The sequence below is a fragment of the Nipponia nippon genome, unplaced genomic scaffold, assembly GCF_047370975.1.
Source record: "Nipponia nippon isolate SJK-2023a ecotype South Korea unplaced genomic scaffold, ASM4737097v1 scaffold_9, whole genome shotgun sequence".
Taxonomy (NCBI): Eukaryota; Metazoa; Chordata; class Aves; order Pelecaniformes; family Threskiornithidae; genus Nipponia; species Nipponia nippon.
This window is the reverse complement of record NW_028262413.1, coordinates 22,640,269-22,664,031: the sequence shown is the minus strand read 5'-3', so window position 1 is coordinate 22,664,031 and position 23,763 is coordinate 22,640,269. Positions and strand designations below refer to the sequence as shown.

Sequence of the window (23,763 nt, the reverse complement as noted above, 5' to 3'; positions counted from 1 at the left end):
TAGATGCAAGTCCTATTTTCTCAAAGATCGAGAAGTAATCATAAATGATAGGGGCTTTGTCCACATCTAGTTTATACTTTTGTATACACAAACTGCATTAACCCTGCGCCCCAATACTCTAGCTGCGTACCCACTTTACACACTTCCCTCCTCCATGTTCTTCCACTTCTTGCCAAATTCTAAATTATAGCTCCTTTAAAAGCATATTCAAAAACCACAACACAATAGAGACAAGCAGCTTGAAATGCACAATTCGGTTGCTGTTAAAGACCTTATATCCACCCACTCCTAGTGTAACTCAGAATTCTTCAGCTAGGATTTGGCTTAGAAGTTGTGGTATGCTATTTCTGAGTGAATCAGAATCCATACTTCATTTAAGTGCAGTATTTTAATTGGTAAAATATAAACACAACAGCAAGTATCAGTGCTATGGTACAATTATCTGGTGTAAGTTATTTGATACAACAGTACTGAAACATGAAATACAGTCCTCTGCAGCTGGAAATAAAACACCTTGCCAGGTACAGTCAACACATACATACCTGTTCAGCTTGGAAAAGCTATTATGCTATTAAGATTTTCATTTTACATCTTTCCAGTAGAAGTTGTATTAAATGAAAACAAAGACTAGAAGATCTTCCACTTTCAGTTGTATGTAGTTTCCTGCATTCATGACATGGCTTTACAATCTAAACTGCCTAAGTAAACAAGATTGTGGTTTTGTGTTTGGTGGAAACAGTTTGAGTTGACAGAATTTTGACCAGCCCTGGAAAATTTCCTGTGACCGGGAGGCAAAACCCCTTTTATAGCAAATGAAAACAGCACAAAGAAAATCCAAAACAGTGTCATTGTCACCAGCTATCACGTATCCTTACTGTTGCAGCAAATGTGTTCTCTCACAACACAGCGGCGGGGGGGGGACGGGACAGGACGACACACACGATAAAAATCCTAACAGCACAGTGAAGCAAGGAAGCCTATTGTTCAAAGACTAAGATAGAATTCAAATATCTGAATCTAAAGCAGCAATACTTAAAATGCAGTGTAGTTGCTACTTAAACCTCCTGGCTCTACTTGAAAGACAACTGAATACCTGCTGGGTTGGTTTGTTTGTTTTCCAAATGTGGCTTAGCAATAGTAAACATCGTATTTAGGAACCTGCAATCTAGATGATTAAATCTTACAAGAAAGTTAGAAAATAGCAGGCACCTATTGTAGCAAGGCAGAACTGCTCAGCACTGTCCTATACCTCTCTCTATACAAAACGCAGTGGTGCCTCCCAGTCTGCTTTACAACATACGATAGGCCAGGGCAAACAAAGCTATGAGTGCACTATGGAAAAAAAATGTCAGACAGTTGTAGTTGCTGGATAAAAGAGAAAAAAAGCAGTGATGAAACTGAGACTGACTTCCTCTCACTAGCTCAGCAAATCTTCATTATTTTCTGCACAGTAACCCATCTTCAATAAAAGTAAAGGGCATCAACTTGTGGTCAGAGCATCTTGCTGCCATGGGACAAGATTAGGCTCTTACTTTCAAGGGGAATCTTATGCTGCAAATCCCAAGGGAAGAAAGACATCTTACCCAAATGACGAAAGGTGCCTAACACCTAACTTTGCTGTTACGTGCTTAGACCCCAAAATTAATTTAAATCCTTGCACATTCTGGGAAGAGTTCCTCAATTCTGAGCAGTGCTTGTGAAAATAAGCCACTAAATTCCAGAGTTTAGGCACCTAGCAGCAACATGCTACAATGCAACAACCAAATCTCTCCCCAAATCTAAGTTTGAGCAACTTCATCAAGGCTATGAAGTCAGGTTTTGGTAACTAGTTAGAAACCAGTATAAAACATGAGAACTATCAAGTTTAAGTTCTCATTTCTGAAAAAAATGTAGGACCCTGTGCTGAGCTACAAAATTAAGTTATCCTTACAATTCCCAAATTCAACTCTGAAGAATCTGTGAGGTATTCCCAGAAAACTGCTTCATCTCTCATTGCTTAGGCTTCCAGGCAGACATTCAGGTTTCGGACTTCAGTGGCTCTGCAGGCCATAGTGCCTATTCAGCACTAATGCCTGGATTTGTCATAATATTAAAAATACCATTACTAATCACTCAGTCAGTCTAGCCACCATTCAAACATACACGTTTGTAAGTTTTAAGGAAACAAACAAGTATTTTGAGTTGTGACACAGTTTTAATTTTTTTCCCCTTCATATGCACTATTATAGTTCAGTTATGTTTTTCAATACAACATTCTCTCCAGTAAATGGGATATACCTCATTTTAAACAGCATTTATACATACCAACTGAATATGTTGATAGAAACTGTTCTGAGGCAATGGTTCATCATGAGAAAATCAGGTAAAAAAACAACAAGAAATGGTTTTGAAAAAGATACGTTTTTCCTATACAGTCAGTTAAAATTCATCTTGCTCACTGCGCTCACGGGAGGAAACCCAACGAGTTACAATCAGTTCCTGAAATAAAAACCAGCAATTATAAAGCGGAGGGGGGAAGCTACAGATAATCAATGAGGGATGGGGATTAAGCCTTTAATAAATTGACGTATATTATGTGACCACTGAGAAATTTTAGCAGATGACATTTTTTCCTGAATTGAGCTGATCTCTCACACATTTTTCTCCCTTCATTTTTAAACATACATTAACCTTACAGTCTCCATAGGCATTGTTGTTTCCCCATGCAAATGCTTACCTTCACAGTAGCAGCAACATTAAAACTTAGATTAGAATATCTTAAGTCTTTAAAGAGCCTGCAATGCTCTTCTCACACCTTGAGGCACACAGGAATCTAGTTATTTTATTGCAGCTATGTGCACAAAAACCAAAGCATGCTAAAGAGCAAGCAACAGTTCAAGGGGGCTCTTACAAGTAGCTGTCCAGCTGCCTCAAGGCAAAGCTGCACAGGCAAAGGAGAGAAGTAATTACTCACCTGAACCTTAATTCTTTTCATACACTCTGGTGTCGACATCTCTTTTTCAGTCATGTCAGACGGTCTAATCAAATAGCATAACATAAGTTCCTGTTAGTAAACAGAAAACATGCATACGTGAATTTCAACTGATTTCTTTCTACACGAGTTTTAGATTAATTAGAAATGCAGATACCAAGTTTCCTACAAGATGTCTTCTGCCAGCCAAGTTGGGGAGAGCTGTTTACTATGCCTATCTAATTTTCCTTATCAAAGCATGATACTGCTATAAGATAAACTAGAGTTATAACACAACACCTGAGCAGTACGGAAGCACTACGTATGAGGCTCTATCACAGAGAAAATCTTTTGGAAACTTCCAGTTTCATTGTTCAAAAGAAAATCCTGGTAGATGGAGAGGGGTTTAAAAACAGAAGTGGCAGGCAGGAAGAAGTGTCCCTCAGGTCCTTCTGTTCCTCACACAACTGTTCACGTTCGTACAGGCGACAGAACTTTAATAAGCTTTTTCCAGAATTCATCTGGTATTGACAAAGGAAACTCGTTTGCCTCTTGGCAACTCAACATGTTCTTCAGCCAACTAGAAACAGAAGGATTCTCTTTCCAGCCTCACTCCAACTCCCTGTTCTTTGGAACTAAACTGCACATTATATCATTTTAAAGCTATTTTAAAACTAGCATCTTACATTTACCTTAGAAGCATTAACAGTTGTTCTGTTCAACCCAGACAAGGACTTCCAGCTGAGTGGTCTGCGAAGGGAACCTTCAAAATTATCATCAACTAATTCAGCAATTACAGAGTAACTGGAAAACAAAGCAGACAGGACAATTCACGGAAAGAAAATTACCATTTTAGGAAGATTGTGAACTTAAGAATTAGAGCCTAAAAACTGGTCTTAAACAATATGCCAGCATGCAGTAAGCAAGTTGTGAAACTTAAGTCTCTTCCTACTAGGAAAAGAGGAGAAAAGATGAAGTTGTGAATATCCTTACTGGCACTTTCCCTCCCCACCCTTCTGCTGATGTTTGTAGCATTCTCTTATGAATGCCAATCTGACATTTATAATCCATTTATTATCTAGGAGAACAACCTGACTAGCTAATGAATAAAGACAATTACCATCCCTTAAAAGATTTTTCTCCCAAATTACATAAATTATCCATACCATATATTTTTAAAAGTCAGCATTACTAAATCAAATCACCTTCCGGAGTGCATTCATCATATCAGTGCTAAATATGCTCATTGCAACTCTTAGTTTTTAACGTCTTATTACTGTTATATGAATTCAATGAAATTGTGTTATTTAGTACCTCTGCTAAAAGCATTTCTGCATTCCCAGTACGCATGCATCTGGCAAAGTGCTCTGAGTGAAGAATATGTGCTTAACCAGTGAAAATACTAAATTTGTGTGAGAGAAATTTACTAATTTGAAAATAAGAAATTAGACAGAAATATGAGCTTCAAACCTTGCATGATAGAAGGGCGGGCCTTTTTGATACAGCACTGAAATGAAAGAGAAACACCTTAGTTAGATAATCACAGAGGTTTCCATCCAAGTTTAATACCTGTGTCCATAAATATTTTCAAATGTTTTGTAATGTTTAATTACACAAGACAAAACTTCAACATTTTTGAATTCTGCTCAGCATTAAGTTGTTCCAGCAAGTGGAGAGAGACAAAAGACAAAAAACCATGGGAGCAGCAGGGTGACTCAGGGCAGGGGAGTGGCAGGTAGAAGATAAAGTAGAAGAGTCAAAGGACAGTTGGCAATTGCAGTGAGAAAAAGTTTAAGATGGAATTTTTCTGCAACAGACTCACGCTTCTAACACTGTATTCGCAACAGAAGTTGAGCCACTGGAGTACAAGTAAAAGATTGCAATAAGCCATTGGGTTTCTGTTCCAAGCAAGCATTTTCCACAAGTTTTAGGAGAGGCACAGGGCTCAAGTTCTTACACACTGCCCACCAGACCCACTAAAAGTTCCTTCTCTATCCAAGGGTATACAAGACTCATTGCAGCTGGACTGCTGGAAATGAGCTGAATGGTTACAGTTCCTGTCTTCCCTTTGTCATGAGCTTGTAAGAGGGGACTTCCTTTAACTAGTGCAGGTTTTCTTATACAGCTGGCTAGCATAGACCCTGTCAGGAAAAGGACAAGCAGCACTTCATTCCAGTGACAACCATGATTTGCAAATTATCCATTATAAGTGATCGTAGTAATATCAACTCTAAGAAGGTACCAAAGAACAAGAAGCTAGAGCAGCTCAGGAGTAAGGCAGAACTCCTACTAGCCTTAAACTAATCCACTTCCTTTGTCTGGCACAAATCCAAAGGCAGTGATATGCTAAACAACAAATTCAGGCCAGAACAAAAATGAACAGAGAACAAACTAGTATCAATTTCACATATACATCAGGTGATCAATATCAAAACCCCATCTATAGCCCAGGGTACTAAGAATAGTGATGATTAATTCAGCCAAACCTACACACTGATCTGAAGGACTAGCTCAGCACAACCTTGAGATACTAAAATATACAAACCCTCAAATTATAAAACAGCTTTAGCAGTATTAAAACACTTGCTGGTTTGCATGCACACATTAAAAAATATCTCCCTTCATGCATATTCTCCTGTGATGACAGGCATTACTGTAGTGTTTATGTTGACATGAGTTGAATGCAGTTCTTGACTTAACAAGGGATTATGGACACTACTAATAATTTCTGGAAGATTAAAAATCCTACCATTAACAAACAAGCAAATACCTTTCCTCCCCCCCCCCCCAAAAAAAAAAAACATACACAGAAAGAGTCTTAGCAGTAAGTTCAGCAGAAGTCCAGCTTCCACTAATGGGATGAATAATGAGATGCATGGAATTTGATGTGAATTGGGATCTAGATGCAAACCTGCTATTCCAGAGTGTCATGTTAATACTGCAGAAGATGTGTTTAGAAGGGGATAAAGAAACTTGGGAAGGGAATTTCAGTGCAATCCTGTATTAATTATTAGCCTCATGAAGCAAAACAACAGGCCTTTTGAGCTATCTCTTCAGCTACGGCATATGCGATGTTATTTTCCACTCACATCCTAACTTTATTGCTAACCCACAGTCTAGCCAAAAATGTCTTTCACCAACTGCAAGTAGCAAAACCTGCTCCAGTCATGCAGCTCCTCGCTGTTGAATTCATCTTTGGCACTGTAGTCTTGCACTGCCTGAAAAGAAGTCAGTTGCAAATGATTCCATTTTTTTAAGGAAGCTACTCACAGAGATCAGTTCCGTACTTCAGTCCAACTTTGGGGACCCAACCCTTACTGCGGAAGTAGTGATACGCCATGTAGGTAGTTTTAAAATTGGGCTTCACTTCGCTGAAAACTTCCCATAGCTTCAAAATAGTTAAGGGCTCCTAAAAATCATAAAAATGCACAAATGCATTAATGTGACTATATTAATATTAAGCAGATATAAACTACTGTGTGTAGTAGAGCATAACAGCCAAATATCAAATATCACAGTCTACTGCAAAGAGCATGAACTTCAGGCAATAAAATATGGAATCCCTAAATAGCAGACAGAAACCTGTTGCTCCCTTTAGTGTTTGGGGGTTTTTTTAGCATTTCACAATCAGTCCCATAATGCCCTTGTTTAAAGGTGAATCTGATAAATCTTAAACTAGAAGCACAGGTTTTAATTATTTTGTCATTATATTAACAGTAGCTTGATATAGATTAATGCTTAAAACTCCAAGGAGTTTTCCTGTCTCAGGAAAGGGAGACTATTCACCATATTATTCCTCCCATACTTACTTTCCCCATATTTCCTGCCTAAGTTACAACAAAACCCTTTCTCTACAGAAAGGCTGTGCTTAACTATATTTGCCTTGGTAAACATAAAACTTTCAGACCAGTATTTCATAAACAGAAATATCATTACTTATACGGAAAACTTCCTAATTACTCTGTTTGGTATTTCCTCCCTCAGAATTAACAGCATAAAATACTGCCATAGTAGGTAAATATTTCAGACCAAAACATATCCAAACTAGTGGTATCCACACTAATGCAAAATTAATCCAATCTCTTACCTCATCGTAATAAATACTTAAACATCCCAGAGCATACACCAAGAAAAAAGCCTGAAAAAATAAACAGAGTAAGTTTAACTGATAGCTAAACTCTTCCTGTAGTTTATATTCCATGGAAGAACAAAGGCTCAAATTAATTTTATACAAGAATCCTAATGTCATCAAGACAAATAAGTTGCCTGAAATATTCCTTTGAGATTTGCCATGACCTTTACATTTCAACAGACACAGCACTAAAAAAAAAAAAAATAAAAAAAAAATCTATGCATGTGCTGTAGACTCCTGAAGGCACGGTGTTAAAACTAACACATGTGAATATATTTAGAGGCAGCACAATTGAAGCAGGATTGATATAAATGTTTTATTCCTAGTATTTCTATACATAAGTCCTATCACTGGACTTTGTCTCTTTGTCAGTGGGATTATTCATCTAAAGCGGATGGTATTGGACCCTACATGTTTTTTTAACCATATCAAGTAATTATCGCAGGTTATTAAAAATAAGTTCAATGACTAAGACAATCCAAATACTTACGAAACACAGGAGAACCCTGTACTTTAGAAACAGGTATTAAATTAGGTTGTAACACAGATTGTTTACTTTTCAGGTTAAAACAACTTGTACTGTACTTGAAACATACCTCTTCCAAGCTGAGTTGTAAATATTCAAAAATCCGAAACGGATTTCTTCTGCATACTAGTTTTTCCTTCTTGACAAGCTACAAGAAAAATTTGCTATATTACTAAAACTTCAAACTGGAAAAAATACTGAATTCTGAAAACAGCACTGCTGATATAACTTTTCTGTAAGATTAGGATACTCTTTATCCTTACATTTTCTTGTGGATGAGCAGAGTCCTCTTCAGGACACAAGCTACCTTCTTCTTCCTCTTGCACCAATACATATTCTGGAGCACATTCTTTTGACTTGATCATCTCACAGGATCTTTGCTCAGTGCTCTCCTCAGCCTTGCAGCCGCAGTGCACAAGAAAACCATGCTTCTGGCAAGACACTTCAGCTATCTTTTTCAAGTCACCTTGTTCCTGTTCTTTAGAGCCGCATACGGCCACAGGATCAAACGCTGGATCTCCTTCCAAACGGGCTTTCTTGCAGCGTTCATTCTGATTCTCAGGACTTAGGGCTACTACATTTCCAGTATCTGTAGAAGATTGTCTGGGAAGTTCTGTACTTTCTGTATTTGGGCCCATTCTGTTGCAACTATTACCGGTTTGTTCAGCTCCATCCTCTTCCAAAAATGGCAGCTCTAGAGGCTGAGTGTAATTTTCAAGAATTTTGGTAACTGAGCAGTCATCAAATCCTTGCTCTTGCAAAATACTTTTAGCCCACTGAACATGACACTGGTACCTAGCAAACAAGTAAAATAAATGAGAAGTTCTAGGGCATTGCATGCTTTAATTAACATCTTAAAAAAAAAAAAAAAAAAAAAGATTCAGCACAGTTCACAAAGCAAACCTAAACACACCCCCCAATAACTGCTATGCAAAATACAACATGCACAATGTAATAGGACTCCAGTCTTCAGGAAGCTGCAGACATCACCAAACATCAAGATTCCCCTACCTTCTTTGGCTTTGTTTCACCTTTTCAATTTCTGTGGCAACAAACACCGTTACCTAACGCTGCACGAGAACCATGCACTGAGGACTACTGCTATATAGTTTCAAGAAGCAAGAACATCACCAGGCAAAAACTCCCTTCTCCCATGGAAGCCTTAAGCCTGAATTCCCTGCAAAAATGTCTTGGTATCAGAGCTTGCATGATTAAAATATGCAACAAGACTTTGCATATAGATCTCTCACACACATCATCTATTATACAGCTAACTACTCAGAACAGGATCTTCAAACTCTGTTTTAACTACCTTTGAAACAGCAAAGGCATAGCAAAAACACCAGCGTAAAAATCTTAAGCAGAAACTACCTTCAGTTTTAACCAAACCCCTCACATCCCTGAGAAATAACAATAATCCTATCAGTGAGATAGTAGCTGAAAGCCGTAAATATTTCTAGTATTTTTCAATTATGATAGAGTTTTTAGTGCCCCTTTAATTATTTCTCCTTGGAAGATAACATTAATATCCAATTGAAGACATTAATCTTCATTCTATGAAAGTTACAGATAGCTGAGTGCAGCTGTCCTTATTCAAACCTGGACAACTCTACTACAATATTCTTTATTTCCCCAAACAAAATCCTTACACAGCAATTACAGACCAGGTAATGAAGAACTGCAAAGACAATTAAATGCAAACCGCATGTGTCAACACAAAATATAAGTCCCTCTGAAATCTCATAATAAAATTACATAATTCAGTGCTGTACATAATTCAGTGCTGTACTCCTCTTTGTCCCATGATTTAATTACCATATAATTTGCACTTACAGACTACTATGACAGATCATGATGCATTTTCTGCACCTGTGTAATGACACTTTCATTGATGCTCAGCTGCATCTGCTGACACATAAAGCAGTCACAAAGTAGACTACTAAGAATGACAAGTGCTTCTGCAAGCTGTAGTAACTGTAGTAGCAGTAGTAGTAATATTGCTACTGTTTGCCTTACCTAAAGTTGAGGACTGAAGGAGTATAACTTTTAAATTTAAATAAAGTAAAATTTTGACAGTTATCATAAGATTACAGCAAACAGAGTAACTAACTTGCACACTCTTAACAGTTAGTTCATACACTATTTAAGCTGAACAAAATAAATATGTGGTCCAGCACTCTGTATTGCTAAATGTACAAACTAGCAATGTTAATAGAGACTTTAAAAAAAAGTAAAACATTTATGTGTTATAAGTGTTCAAGAGCTGCTTCAGCCCACACTATAACAATCCAATAAGGAAATGGGAGAGTTATTTTAAATAGCCCGCCCTAGAAATTTCTCCTTCTCCTCCTCAGCTGAGAAACTACTTTATTATGCTTGATATTATTATGAATTAATTACCCATACTACTACGCATGCACTCAATCTTGGCTTCTATTCAGCAATTAATACCTGCAAGTTTACATGAAAAACCATGCTGAATATCACCTACTCTATTTCTAGTTTTTTCTAATGTGATTTATAAATGAAATAAAAAAAAGAAATAGAAGCAAGTCGTCGTCATCATTTATACAGCCAACAATCCAAAGACCAGTAAGATAAAATATAAAATAGAATATTCATTTCCTAAAAAAAACCCCAAGAATAAATTAATGGAAATTAACTTACTTTTTAGATGCAATTATAGGCATGTTTAAGTTAGCACCTGTATAAAGAAAAGTCATACATAGTTTCATCAATATAAAAATGTTTTCATGTGATTTTGATCACTGAGGTAATCAGCCTAGTAATTACCCCCACTTTCAATACTCTGTCATTTTGGTCCCACTTGCATTCAAGGACACAGCAGAACTAGAAAAGGTACAGAGCTAACAGCCTACACAAGAGGAACAACTAAATACACTATTTTCCTCCAGCCCGCAAAGAGACAATTATGGAGGGATATGATAAAATCCAGCGATGTTTATTGAGACTTAACTGACATGGAAAAGATGAATAAAGCATGACAGTCTTTCTATAAACAACCAAGAGCAGACTAGATGTAACGAGCTATAAGCAGATTAAAAATTTCACATATCCTGGCCTCATGGTTTCATGGACACTAAAATCTATAGATTAAAACCAAGAAAAACTGGACAGTTATATGAAGAAAAGTCCAAGGATGATACCTTTACTTACAGACTTCCTAAGCAACAAGTCAGTGAAGGTTAGGAGAATGCACTAAAGAGCTATTGACAAATGTTTCCTGTTCTTGTATTTTTTCCTAGGCCATCTTGTACTGGCCATCATCAGGTATGGGGAGAGAGAGATCCTTGACTTGACCCGGTAGAGAGATTATTTTTCTGTGTGTAATTTATAAACATATATCTTCGATGAGTGAAGAAAAGTGAAAAGTACTATTAGAATAGTGATGGAAGTACAAAGGGGCACAATTTACCTTGCCACTTAGTAACCAGTAAAGGATCTGCAATGCTGTATACTGGTCGACTTCTTGAAAGGATACCTTTTCCAAAATAGCCCTTCAAAGAAAAGGAAAAATCCTTATTATATCATGACACAAAAATTAACTTCTTTCCAAATTATAAAATGTTGACTGCCAATATCGGCTGAAAAAAATAACTGAAATCCTGCAGCACTTAAGCTTTGCCTAAAGCTTGTTGCTTAGCTTCTGACAGCTAGATCAATATTAAACAGCTGCACTCAAAGATTTAACCAGTGGAGGGTACTGGGTCTTTTTCCTCAATTCTAAATATTTGTCAGTTGACATCTCCAAGTAGACTTTTGAGAACAGGTGCAGAAGAAAACACCTGTGTATCAATGCTGTGACAATGTATACCAGAGAACAAAGAGAAGGATAAAGCTACTGCATAAGAATGGTGGTGAAATGGTACTCGGACATAAAAGCCTTAACAAAGCTTATTTTACTCAGGAAGAAATCACTCAAGTTAAAAGAATTATACAGGCATTTATAAAACATTAATATTCCAACCTCCTGAGCTTTAAAAACAAGAAAATGCTTTTGCAAGGTTGCATAAAATGTTGAAAGGAGAAATAAACGTAACAAACATGAAGTCTTTGCAGATGTTTTTTAGCTCACAATGTCACTTCATTCCAAAATTTATTTGCTGGGATAAGAACAAAATACTTCCACATTTGGTGTAGAATATGTTTTGTACTGATTTCAGGAGAGGAGGGAGATATGGAGGATTACTGGAGGCTGAAGAGGAAAGAAAGCACAAAGGCAGGCAGATTTTAACAAGTATTATGCTTTACCTACGTTTAAAACACTCAAAATACTGTCCAAACAGGGTACAGCACCTTGTTATAAAGCTGTTCAATATCTTCAGGGTTCGTCACAATAACGTTGTTGTTAATGATTTCAGCCTGGCATATTCTGAAATCCTTCCCACCTACATCCACAGGAAAGGGAGACTCATATGACTCAAAAACTCTTCTTTTCCTTCTTGGGGGATGAAAAACTGCTTCTGCCATTTCCTAATATTAATGTTTCCTTCTAAAAAGTGGAAACAAAACATTTAATGGTCAGGAATTAAAGTTCACCCATTTTTATACATTTCAGCAATATTCCCTTCCCAATAGCAAATTAGCAATAAATCCTACAGCATAATCCAAGTTTAATTCTGTAAGTATTATGCCAGACAAAGACAAGCAGCGAGTTGCTAGTGTTATCTGTTAATCTTTTTTCTCTTGGGCACTGCAGTATCCCCTGAAGACCAGGTAGGGATAGTTCTCGGCCAAGAGTTTATAAAGTAAACTTAAGATGAAAGGTGAGTACATGAACTGCTGAAAACATTTCAAGAATAAAACAGACACATGAGTAGAACAGCATAAACCACAGCACCCAACTACCTAAATATACCCTGTTGTGAATAATTACGGGAATAAATTTTGAAGAAAGAGCGGAGGCTTGGCAGGTCTGTCGTCTTTAAACAGGGAACCCCTTTCACGAGGGAAAGCGGACAGAGCACGAGGCGCTCTGCAAACGGCCGCGGCCAGAGGGCCCGGGGGGGGGCGTTCGTGCCCGCAGGCCGCGGCCGTGAGCGCCGCCGCCCCACCCTCGCGGCGGACCCGCGACCAGCAGAGGGGATGAGCCCTGCTGATGCCCAGGCCTAGGAACGGCCTTTGCACAGGGTCGGGCCTGTCCCCGCCGGGACAATCGAAACCCACAGCTCCGCCCGCCCGCCGAGACCCCGGCGCGGCGCTGCGGCCGCGGAAGGAGGCCCGCCGCCGGGCCCGCGGCCGGGGCCAGGGCCGGCAGCGCGGCGGCGCCGCACGCCCGTGCGGCCGCCCTCGCAGCGCCCGACCCGCCCCGGCGCCGGCAGCGAGGTGCTGGGGAGCCGGGCAAGGATCGGGGCACGCCGGCCCGGCCCCGCGGCTACCGGGCGGCCACGGGCCGGTCGCCGCCGCTCGCTCGTCGCCACAGCAACCGCACGCCCCACGCACCCGTCACCGCCGCGCGAGGAGGCCGCACGCTAGCGGGCGCCTGCCCGCAGCGCCGCGAAACCCCGCCCCGGAGGCGGCCGCGCGTGCGCACGGAACGGGCGCGCGGGCGCCTCTCGCGGGTGGCCCCGCCCCGCTGGCGGCAGCGGCGGGAGGGCGGGTGGTGCCGATTCTCCTCATGGCCGCGGGGGTGTCGTGGCTGTGGCGCGGCTCGCTTCTCGGTGTGGCAGGAGGCGGCGTCCCAGCCCCGAGGGGTGAGCGGAGGCGGGCGGGCGGTGCGGGCGGAGACAGGCCGGCCCTGGGCTCCGGGGCCAGCCGCGAGGGAGAGGCGCGGAGGTCGCTTCCACGCGAGAAAGAGGAAGGCTGGGTTCCCCAGGGACCTCCGCGCCACAGCTCTGCGTTTCTAGTTGCTGCCAGCCTTGACGCTGCAGTAACGTCCCCAGACTGCAGAGCAGCTGGTGCTGGCGATTTAATAAAGTGAGAGAAAAACGACATTTTGTGTGGAACACCCATCCTGAAATGAGCGATGAGCTTCAGAAAGAGGGGCACTTCATGGATGGATGAAATTTTATAGTTCTGGGAGATGAGGCAGAGATACAATTTTCAGCTTGAAGCAATTGTTTTTGGCTCTGTAACAAACCCTTGGCATGGCTGTGACTCCTATATAACTGCCTGGGATAATGCAAAGCTACTCACACAACTGGTTAACAGATGTAGTTGTGATTGTGCAGCTTATTACCAGAGCCTGAAGTCAGGAGGACATGGTGGTGCAATTGAAAAAGAAAAGATACTTGAGTAAAATGCAAAGCATTTTCACTAGTTGGTGAGGAGCAAACATCCATTTTTCTGTTTTGATACACAGTGAACTTGTTGCCAGTTTGAGCCTTGCTCATCAAATTCATAATCATACATGCAACTACGATGCAACTACTCTTTCTTATTTTGAGGTTATATTGTGAGGTACCACTATCAAAGGAAGAGGACCAAGACATTTTGGCTCCAGGGAGACAGATTCTCAGTATAGAACTCTGTCTGGTTTTCAGCAGAGAGATTAGTGAATTCACTGATGAAAAGTTGTAAAAATACATCATTCTTATAAGATATTTTGTCTCTTCTTCCCATTTTACAGATTTGTGAGGCAGTAACGGTTATAAGGCCACACAGGAAATGTAGCACAAAACATGAGAATACTAAGCCTTACAGTTATTACTTACAGTTATTTCCTACAGAGGTCCACTTTATATACACCAGCTAATGACTGTTAATTTATTTTGAACATTGATTCACATACTAAGTCTTAAAGGTAAACTACAAAGGACCCTGTTGTATTCCTGTCACCAAAGTACACAGCAAAGCTCTGATAACTTCATGTTCGTTCTTACCACTCTGCCATTAAAACACCTGTGAGTAAAGTATTATAGGTAACAACATGAAAGTAAGTCAGTATCAGAGACGTCTGTTTCAAAATTCCTTCTAGATTTGTCAAATCAAGTCTCATTTAAATGGAAGTGGAGTTTTATCTGTGCTAGATATATCTATATTTTCTTATTGTGCAGACACATTACTACGAGACGTACATTACAGTGAGAAGTAGACAAAACATAAAAAAGCTATAGGTCTGTTGCTTTCCTTCACATCTCCTTATCTTCATACAGCCTTGAGAGGGAAACTGCAGCATATGCTGTTCAGTCAATTAACTGAATCACACTCATATTTCTTCAACCAAATATCTGCTCCCATTTCTGACTATAAGCCCAGATTGTGCTTCAGCCAGAAATTTTGGTATCTTGAAGGACAAGCTTGCTTTAAGATGAGTCATGCCAATTTTTTTTAGACTGTCAATAATTGTACAGACACTTTCACAAATACGTGGATCTCCCTTTTTATGATGAGACAGCAAATGACAAGGTGGCAGCTAAATGACGAGGCCGTAGCTCTGAAAAGCAAGCCCTCACGATTATAGTGAATCACAAACTGGGAATGAGTCAGAAATGTCATCCTGCTGTCAAGAGTCAAGAAGAGAGTGACAGGAGTGACCTGTGAGGAAAGACTGAAATTAACTCAGTCTAGAATAGGTGAAATGGGCAAAATAGACCATTGCAAAGAGGGAGACATACATTGTTCTGCATGACCACTGGAAAATAATAGGAGGAGCAAGGAGATAATATTGCAAAATAATATTGTACCTGTGAGGTGAGGGCAACACTGTCATTACCTAGGAGGACTGTATTATGTCCGTCGCTGGAAATCTTAAGAGCAGGTTAGACAAATGCCTTTCAGGAACAGTTCAAGTAAAGTTAATCCTGCCTTGAGACAAGGAACTGCACTAAAACACTGAAGAGCCCTTTCATGGGGGCTTTCAGGATTTAGCCTTCCAGGAGCTTTTCTGATCTCTGCAGTGCAACAGAAAATGCAATACTCTATACTGCCCTACAGAGGCTGAAAGCCTGCAGCTTTTGTTAAATCATGTTTGAGATTTTGATTTCTGTTTTACAGTCTTTCAGTTCAGGAATGTCATTATGAAAACAGACGGTTTCATGTTGTCTCTGGCTGATTTGTTGCTTCTAATGCAAAGTACTTGACTGCTTACTATTTCTTCATACTCAGCTGAATTATTCCATTGCTCTTTATTAAATTAAGGTCCAAACCAATGTCAGCTTTCTGAAAAGACTAACAATGACCCTCTTTTCCAAATCATGATGAGAACAACTTGGTTGTAACCCTTCAGTTCTAGAAATGCATTGCCTTAATCTTTGACAGAGTTGCCTTTCCTGCGTAATTTTCAGTTGTCCGTTGCCTGACTCTCAATGTCGTGATGTTTATGTTGCCATACACAGAATTTGCTACAGCATGGTCCCTTTTGGGGACACTAGTGCCTGCATAGTAGTCCTCTGAACTAGCAATATGGCTTTCCAGGGGGAAGTTGCTGGCTTCTGCTCTGCATTGTTACAGGATTTCTCAGTCAGTGGTAGAGGAGTAGAACTGAAATATAGTTACAATGGAAAGACATGCTCTCACCATCAGGCTTATTAAACACTTTGTGTGACCACATACATGGTAATACCCTTTAAAATCTCCATAAGCGCTTGCCATCATGTACTCTCAGCCTTTCTGTGGTTTATTGTGTCCTTCCACAATAACAGTCATATTACAAAGTTCCATTTATACAATAAGAGCTCATTTGATATTATATTAACTAATATTTAACAGCTAATATTAACTAATTTTCATGCTATGAACATTCTACTGCCAGTAAAATTAAGTTGCCATATGCAGGAAGGTGCTAGGGAGTTTTGTTATCCAAGGTGTTTGTTTTCTGGATGTTTGGGGACTTTTATAGGGAGTTGGGAAGTTAATTCCCAGTCCTATCTCAGCCAAAGCATACAGGCCAGGTACTCTTTAAATACATGTTTTACATTCTTAGGCTTATTAAAAGAAACAGAAATGTCAGCCTGTAAAACTATTTGCCTATGGTAGCACTCTCAAGGAAGTTAGTTATAAAATCATAAAAGAATGTCCTATTCTTGTAGTGTCTTTAGGTAATTTTGGATTGCATACCAAAAAAAAAAAAAGTTTTGAATAGAATCCCATGAAATTCAAGTAATGATTTGTCATTAGGTTAATTTCTGTCTCTGGTTTCCACAGAATGTGCCTGTAAAGTTTTCTTATCCCATGCTAGTTGTAGTCCGCAAAAGAAACATTATGACACTCTCTTTTCAATAAAGCTGGTTCCTTTCTCACAAGGTGATTTGACCAGTTGTTGGAGGATGGGCTGTAGTTATTTACATTAGCCAGTTCCAGCTTCCCCAGACTGACAGAAATTCCCATGGAAATTCTGGTTACATTAACTTTGACAGAGATACGGGACTGTTTTTGGAAACTTTAAAAAAAACAACTAGGGAATAGTTTTCATTTTTATTAATATGCAGTATCTTCATTTTGTTTATTAAAGAAATAAATCAAGGTTAGTTTCTGCTTAGTTTCAGATGGTTTTCACAGGAGGCAAAAAAAGAGAAGTCAGACAAATATTGGCCAAGCATTAACCCAGTAAGAAATCCCATAATAGCAGAAATCCCGTGGTGGATGGCAATAAAATGAATAGCATGAGAAAAGAGAACATTAAAAATGAATATGTAATTAGCATACTTGCTTCAGACATGGAAAGTGATTTTGTGTTCTTGGAGATTAAACACACTTCGATGAGGAATTCTTACAGAACCATTTGATCAGCTGACATCCCATCACATCAGAGTCTCTCTGCAGACATCGCAGTGCACAGTGTCACTTTTTTGTCCTCTTAGCTAGCTCTCAATTTGTATTGCAAACAATATGCGTTTGAAAATCTAAACATTAATTTTCGCTGCATCAACGCTTTCAACACCCCTGAAATTATCGCTTTCCTTCTCCCCATGGCAACTAATGCAAAACGTCTGAGCTTGCAATTTCAAGGGAAATTAAGGGCACTTACAACCTCTGATTTTTGCCCATCCCTTGAGCTCCCATATCAGATTTATTTACCTTTTGTTGAAGAAACATTTGTTCCTTCATGGGTCATTAGTTTTTCTGCTTCATCAATCAGCTAGGTAAGTTGTTCAATGACGCACAGCTTCTGTTTTGCCAAATTCTGACTCTGTCACCTTCACCTCATGCAACTAAGCAATGGGCCAGGCAGTGAAAAGCAAGGACACAACTCCACGCTCCAGCAAGGTAATCAGTAAAAGTCCATTTCATTTCTTTGTATTTCTGTTGGAAAGAAAACTGTAATAATTAGATGTCTCCACTAGATGTCCATATTTCAGCAATTTTCAGTTACAAATTCAATGAGGGTAGCTGCCCTGGGCAAAATGCGTAAAAATGCTATACTCCATTGAAAGATGCAAATACAAGATAGATTTTCATATTAGTGAAGTTGTGCACCTGGCTCTTTGTCTAAAAAGGCACTGAATCTAGTGCAAAACAGTCAAGAAACACCTTTCGCTTTGTACATCTTGTACTCTCAGAAAAAGGTCCTTTAAGGCTGTCAGACTTTTCAGATATTGAATATTATCTCTCTGGTTGTTTCCAACCTTGCCTTTCTTATTATTTTTCAAATTATTATGTGCTTTGTATTAACTTGTAGGAATAAATATTTGGAAAAAGCTTTCAAGATTTTTAGTGTTTTTTGGGGTTTTTCAGTTTGGCTTCTAGTTTTTCTGTGCAGTTTTTTTTTGCATTCAGATGCGTGCAGATTCCAAAACCATTGGCTCAGATTTTTAGATATGCCTGCATAATTGTAGAATAATTGCTTTGCTCATTAGGTTTCTCTTCAAATATCGATGTCTCATATTTACCTACTTTTTCTGGGTATCTAATGGGTGTTGGAAAGCACAGTTATGCTCGCGTGCGCGTAAGGACGGTAACTGAGCACATGTTCTTTTTTACGCTCACGATTTTAAACAAACTGTATGTAGACAGCCTTTTGGCCCTGCTGTTCATTTACTGAAGATGCTTTTCACTGCTTTGGCTGGGCAAGGGAACCTTATGGCAACTGTGAAGAGCCAAGTTTGCACTCCATTTTAAGCGTGTGCTCATCTTCTGCCAACGTGGTGAGTGTTGTGGCATGGAAAGTGCCAGGCTGCAACTGCAAACATCTATTTGTATACACTGGCAGAAGAGGATCTCTGTCATCACTCTGCTCATTTGCATCAGCAGATCTAGAGAGTTGCCTTTATCTTGCCAAATTGGTGACATTCTTACTCACTTCCTTGATTACCTGTAATACTGCAAACAGAGATACCAGTTTATGTCTGTGATGGTTTTGTGATTTGCATACTTATTCATTAGTAATAGGTCAGAGACCAGTGATTTAGTTGAAATACTAGGGAATTCCAAGGCGCTGAAATGAAGGCCTTATTTAAGATTACTGAATTCCATGCTAGGAATAACCCAGAAGAGAGACTTTTTTCAGTATTTTTCTTCTGATCTCCCAGGCATTTTCAGTTTTGTTAAATGTAAGGATGGAACAGATTTTAGAGAATGCTATGTACCAGATCATTTTAAGGCAGCTTCCAGGCCCAGATGCAAACTAGACACTAGTGATTTATAATTCCCATAGATGTGAGTATAAGATCTAAAACTGAATTTGTCTCCAACACTTTTACCTCATTTACAATATTAAGGAAACAGAATAGGTTATTTTTATTATATAACAAAATGAAAATTTGGTGTCACTCCATTCAATCTAGATCATGCCTGATTCAGGAATGTGCTTTAATGTGGCTGTCTACCTTTAAGCACATAAACAATCCTACTGGATTCAGATATTATCTGAAATGTGTCTCAAAGCTCATCCTAAATGCTGTCTAGGTTCATGTGTCATCACTGACAAAAGGACAAAATAACAAGCAAATCAAGATAAATCCCTAAATCATCACATTCCAAGAACTGAAATAAACCAAATAAATCAATTTCTTGCCAAAAGTATATACATTTTTAAATACAAAAAAGCGCCAGAACATCCTCTTATGGAATATATCCCAATCTTGAATATTTACTTTCCGTTTGTTTAATAACAGGAAAAGGTTTGTAGCTCTTTTGTTGAGTTTTACATGTCAGCATCTTAATATTCCTATGGTATTCTTAAAACTTTTACCAGGAAAAAAAACAGTGCCATGGCCTATACTAGGAAATGTTCTGTTTTTTTTAAATGCATTTATGAGCACACAAAGGCAAACAATTACCTATCACAAACCAAGGGAGCAACTTATAATGGCTTGGTGTCTCATTTGTATTTCTTTATATAGTTCCTTGGCTCATTTGTCCCTGCCCTTCCTGTGTTCTGTTCATTACCTCTCTCTGTACCTTTTGAACTCAAGTGTAGATTAAATCCTTTTTTTCATTTCCCCATTACCTGCTGGGCTCTGTTCCTTTTGGTGTCTCAGCCATAATGAACATTGGGCTAAAGGTTTACCATACAGCTGTTACTGGATCCATAGGACAAGAGTTGTCACTAGCATGAAGAAGTGAATCCTAAAACTGAAGGGCTGCTTTTTAACCCGTAGACTAAACTCTGAAAGAAAGTATGAAAAATAGCTTTCAAAGCTTGTCAGACTTCTTACAAAAGTACTTTAACCTATTTTGGCCTTGCCTGTTCTATTGTGGCAACTGCAGTAACTACAGCAAATTTTTGCTTAATCATGTTAAAAAAGTAGGATAATTCTGCCACTGTAGGATAGAGCAAACTATATCAAATAGGCTAGTTCTCTTCACATAACATGATGTGGCCTTGTTTAAACAGTGAGTAAGGTACAAACAGCTAGCAATTGGATTCCCTAGGATTATAACTGGGCACGGTAGTGTTTGAAATCCAGGCTTCAGATTAAAAAAGAGTAAATATCTCATAAAAGGGAGTGCAAACAGTAGGGAAATCTTGTTTCCAGCTGTCAAGCTGTGTAAAAGACAGTCATACTGGAAAGAATGGTTAGCTTTATGGAGGCTACTGGGGCTTTGAGGACATCTTATATACTTAAGTAGTTGGGGGAGGCTGAGTTATCTTCACCCAGTTGTTCTGCATCTTCGCTAACTTAGCTACACAACAGATCTCTGGCACAGACACCAAAGTTTCAGAGGTAAACATCAGGCTCAGAGACCCAGGCTTCACTGATCATATCCACCTCCCGATTATTGTCATTAAAATGAGATTCAGCAGAAAACTAGAATCATTACCACTCCTTTAAAAATCACTGGTCTCACATCCATTGAACAAAAAACAATGCTGCTGTTCTGAGATAGTTTACCAATAGTTAGTTTATTTAGGAAACACCTTTCATAACTCAGATGGCTGTGACCAGTTATTGCTAGAATGGGTAGGTCAAGCATGGCCTTTTAAAACTGCATGCTAATATGGGCATGCTACTTCAGCTAAAGTAGTCTTCATAGGAGGATACTAAGTCTATCAAATGGAATTTAAACATTATTTAGTAGTGAGGGCTCTGTAAGCAAGACATGATCCGGAAATCTGGGGGTGAAAAAGAAGGAGATGGCCGAAAAAGACTTTCTACACTATGCTAAGAATTGAAAAAATTAAGCATATTAACCCTGATCATGAGCATGGTCACTGAAAGAAGTGACTGTGTTAGCATGAACATATTAATAAGATATTAACAACATGAGCAAATTGAAGAGGTTGGCACAGGACAGAACTGGTTGGTCAGGACTTTTCTGAGCAGTACAACCAGTCAACAGTGCTTCAGATATCAGAGGATGCATTGTACTGTTAACCTATTGAAAGAGCGGCATCTTCTGCGGCTCTCGACTTGGAACTGGATGAACTGATACAGAAGGTACCATATTACAGAAGACTTTGTTTTCATTGCTCAAAATGCAGGCTTTTACACCTTGGAATAAATAACGGTTGGAACTATTCTGAAATAAAAAGAGAAGACTAAGCACTTTATTTTTACCATGATGTAACTGCTATTATCCAAGCCCACACTTGGAGCTGACCTTGGTGAGTTTAACTCAAGGCTAAACTGAGGTGCTTAGTCTTCGCTGTGCTTTTACCTCAGGATTGCTTGTGCACGTTACTTGCCACAAAGTAAAAATCATAGCTTTTTTAGCAGCCCAGCTGAGCCCTTACTGTATGTTTCTGCAAGGTTATTTTCACACATGATAAAATTTACAACAAGCTACAATTCTTTTGTGTCTTATATAAATCCAAAACAGAGGCATGTGGCCAAGCAATATGGGTGGCTGTATTTGAATATGAACCATCTTGTCATCGTATTGCAGCATGTTATGAAACCTACCGTGCAATTTATGACATGGTTGGATTTCATATCACAAGGGAAGAAGCTGATTAACAGTCACATGACTACTAGATATAGGTATTCGGATTTGTAAAACAATACATACAACCATGCAAATCATACACATATACTTGAATGTCCTAGCAAAACTATACATAAACACCCCATTTCTCATATCCTTTTCCTGACAATAGCAGATAAAAATTACACACATAATTTACTGATCTAAAATGTATTGGCTTTCAGCATTTATCATATTTCATGTAAGTGATTTCCATTCTGTTGTGTCCTGAAACATTGGAGAAAAATGAGGGATATTTGAATTGTTTAGCACCTTCAACCTGTCACAGATGGAAAACTCCATCTATAGATTAATATGTTCCATTCGTTGTATTATACCCACAAAATCCCGCAGGAGAATCACAATTCTGCAAAATGCCTTTAGGGCACTGGATTATGTACTTGCATCTTGGATTGGGAAAATCACGTGTAACCAGAGAGCGCCCTGATGACTACACCTCTGAGAAGGCTCATAGGTATGCTCTTTAAAGTGTTTAAGGTCTGGAACAACTTACACATACTCAGTTTGTTCTAGATATAATTATATGAGTTTAATATATAGCCTGCCTAGAACAATGGGATAAAACTTCCTGGTTTGTCACATCATTGTCCACCCAGGGTGAAGAGAGAATCATTGTGTGCTGATACATAGAACTTAATCGTTTGGAGAATGGTAATAGAATAAAATTGTGAACGGACAGTCTCCAAGGCACATGTATTTCATATTTGCATTTTGCATGTGTTCATATTACATGCAAGTTGCTGTCAGGGGGTAGCTGCAATTTTGGACCCTAATACTGCAGTCATATAAAGAGTCATTCATTACATTTAACAGACCACAGTCATGTAATGACATCTGAACTTCACTACCTATATTACTGATGGCTGAAAACATAATTCTCATTAGTCTTCAGATACAAATTTCTGTGCTTACTTCTAAAGAATGTTACGGTTTAAAGCATGCATGATTTCCTTACTCTTTTACCAGATCCTAGATGTCTCTGATGATACCTTTTTCCTGAAAACTGTTTCTTTAGCTTTCTTTTCACCTTGAGGTATCAGTTTTCCAATTGGTATTGCTTACTGATACAAGCATTTTAGATATACCTACCTTTATAAAAAAGTTTTTTCTATAACTTTTGAATTGTCATATAAATAGCTATATATTTCTGTCTCAATAATGTTAGGATTGTCAATGTTCTTCATTCACTTAGCTTATAACAGCTACTTGTGTCTTGCCATAACTTTTTCTAGGGCAGGGACTGTTTTCAAATGCAGCCACAGAGCAGCAAAGTAAAATCTTGTTCCTGCTTGAATCCTTAACACTGCTTTAATGCAAATATTGTGGCAGTGCGTATAATTTTTTAAAGCTAAAGAAGTTACTCAGTGGAAAGTCTCACAGGTCCCAAATTAGCAAAACTTTTGTAAAGTTCATATTACTAATCTATGGAATTTATAACAAAGGTGTTGAAATCACTTACGCTTTTGCTGACTCATTTCCCCCACGGGACAGCTGATGACCTCAGAAATACCCTCACAGAAGTTCAGGGCACATAGTTGCCATCTGTACCATAAAGAACACACTGAACTCTCAGCTCTAGTTCATCCTAATATTTTTGCTTAATATACCTTACTGCACTGCAAACCCAAGTCTATTTCAAATGCCATTTTCTTTTATAATCTACTCTGACTCAGATGCTAAGTTAGTATGGTATTTACAAAATATCTGTATCACCATGAATTTATCTTGCCAAGAGAAGTTAAATGGTTACATATTAAAAAGATTTTATAAGCATGATATGCCACAGTAAACATTAGTAAAAGCTGTTCTAAAACTATTTCTGTCTTT

At 38.8% G+C, this 23,763-nt stretch overlaps 1 protein-coding gene across 9 annotated transcripts; it reads right to left on the bottom strand.

Annotated features, from left to right (window-relative positions):
• Positions 1–369: 369 nt before the first annotated feature.
• On the bottom strand, positions 370–23,538 carry TSEN2 (tRNA splicing endonuclease subunit 2). 9 transcript variants are annotated; one of them, XM_087744750.1, is made up of 14 exons: positions 23,396–23,530; positions 19,958–20,116; positions 17,587–17,811; positions 11,926–12,121; positions 11,045–11,126; positions 10,276–10,312; positions 7,872–8,403; positions 7,679–7,756; positions 7,038–7,088; positions 6,221–6,359; positions 4,421–4,457; positions 3,643–3,754; positions 2,954–3,043; positions 370–2,478 (listed from the first exon to the last, which is right to left on the bottom strand). In XM_087744750.1, exons 4-14 carry the CDS (start codon positions 12,097–12,099, stop codon positions 2,419–2,421), a joined length of 1,392 nt encoding a protein of 463 aa, XP_087600876.1. In that variant the 5' UTR covers positions 12,100–12,121; positions 17,587–17,811; positions 19,958–20,116; positions 23,396–23,530; the 3' UTR covers positions 370–2,418. The 9 variants fall into 9 exon arrangements, 8 of the variants coding, with proteins under 8 accessions (XP_087600876.1, XP_087600875.1, XP_087600874.1 ...); XM_087744749.1 differs by lacking the exon at positions 19,958–20,116 and having other exon boundaries at positions 23,396–23,538; XM_087744748.1 differs by lacking the exons at positions 17,587–17,811; positions 19,958–20,116; positions 23,396–23,530 and adding an exon at positions 13,072–13,194.
• Positions 23,539–23,763: the final 225 nt, after the last annotated feature.

Coding starts and splice junctions, on each gene's coding strand:
- TSEN2 (XM_087744749.1), bottom strand. CDS start 12,099: ATGGCAGAAGCAGTTTTTCATCCCCCAAGAAGGAAAAGAAGAGTTTTT. Junction 7,089..7,678: donor TACAACTCAGCTTGGAAGAG/GTATGTTTCAAG, acceptor TTATTTTTTCAG/GCTTTTTTCTTGGTGTATGC. Junction 4,458..6,220: donor GAAGTACGGAACTGATCTCT/GTGAGTAGCTTC, acceptor CTTTCATTTCAG/TGCTGTATCAAAAAGGCCCG.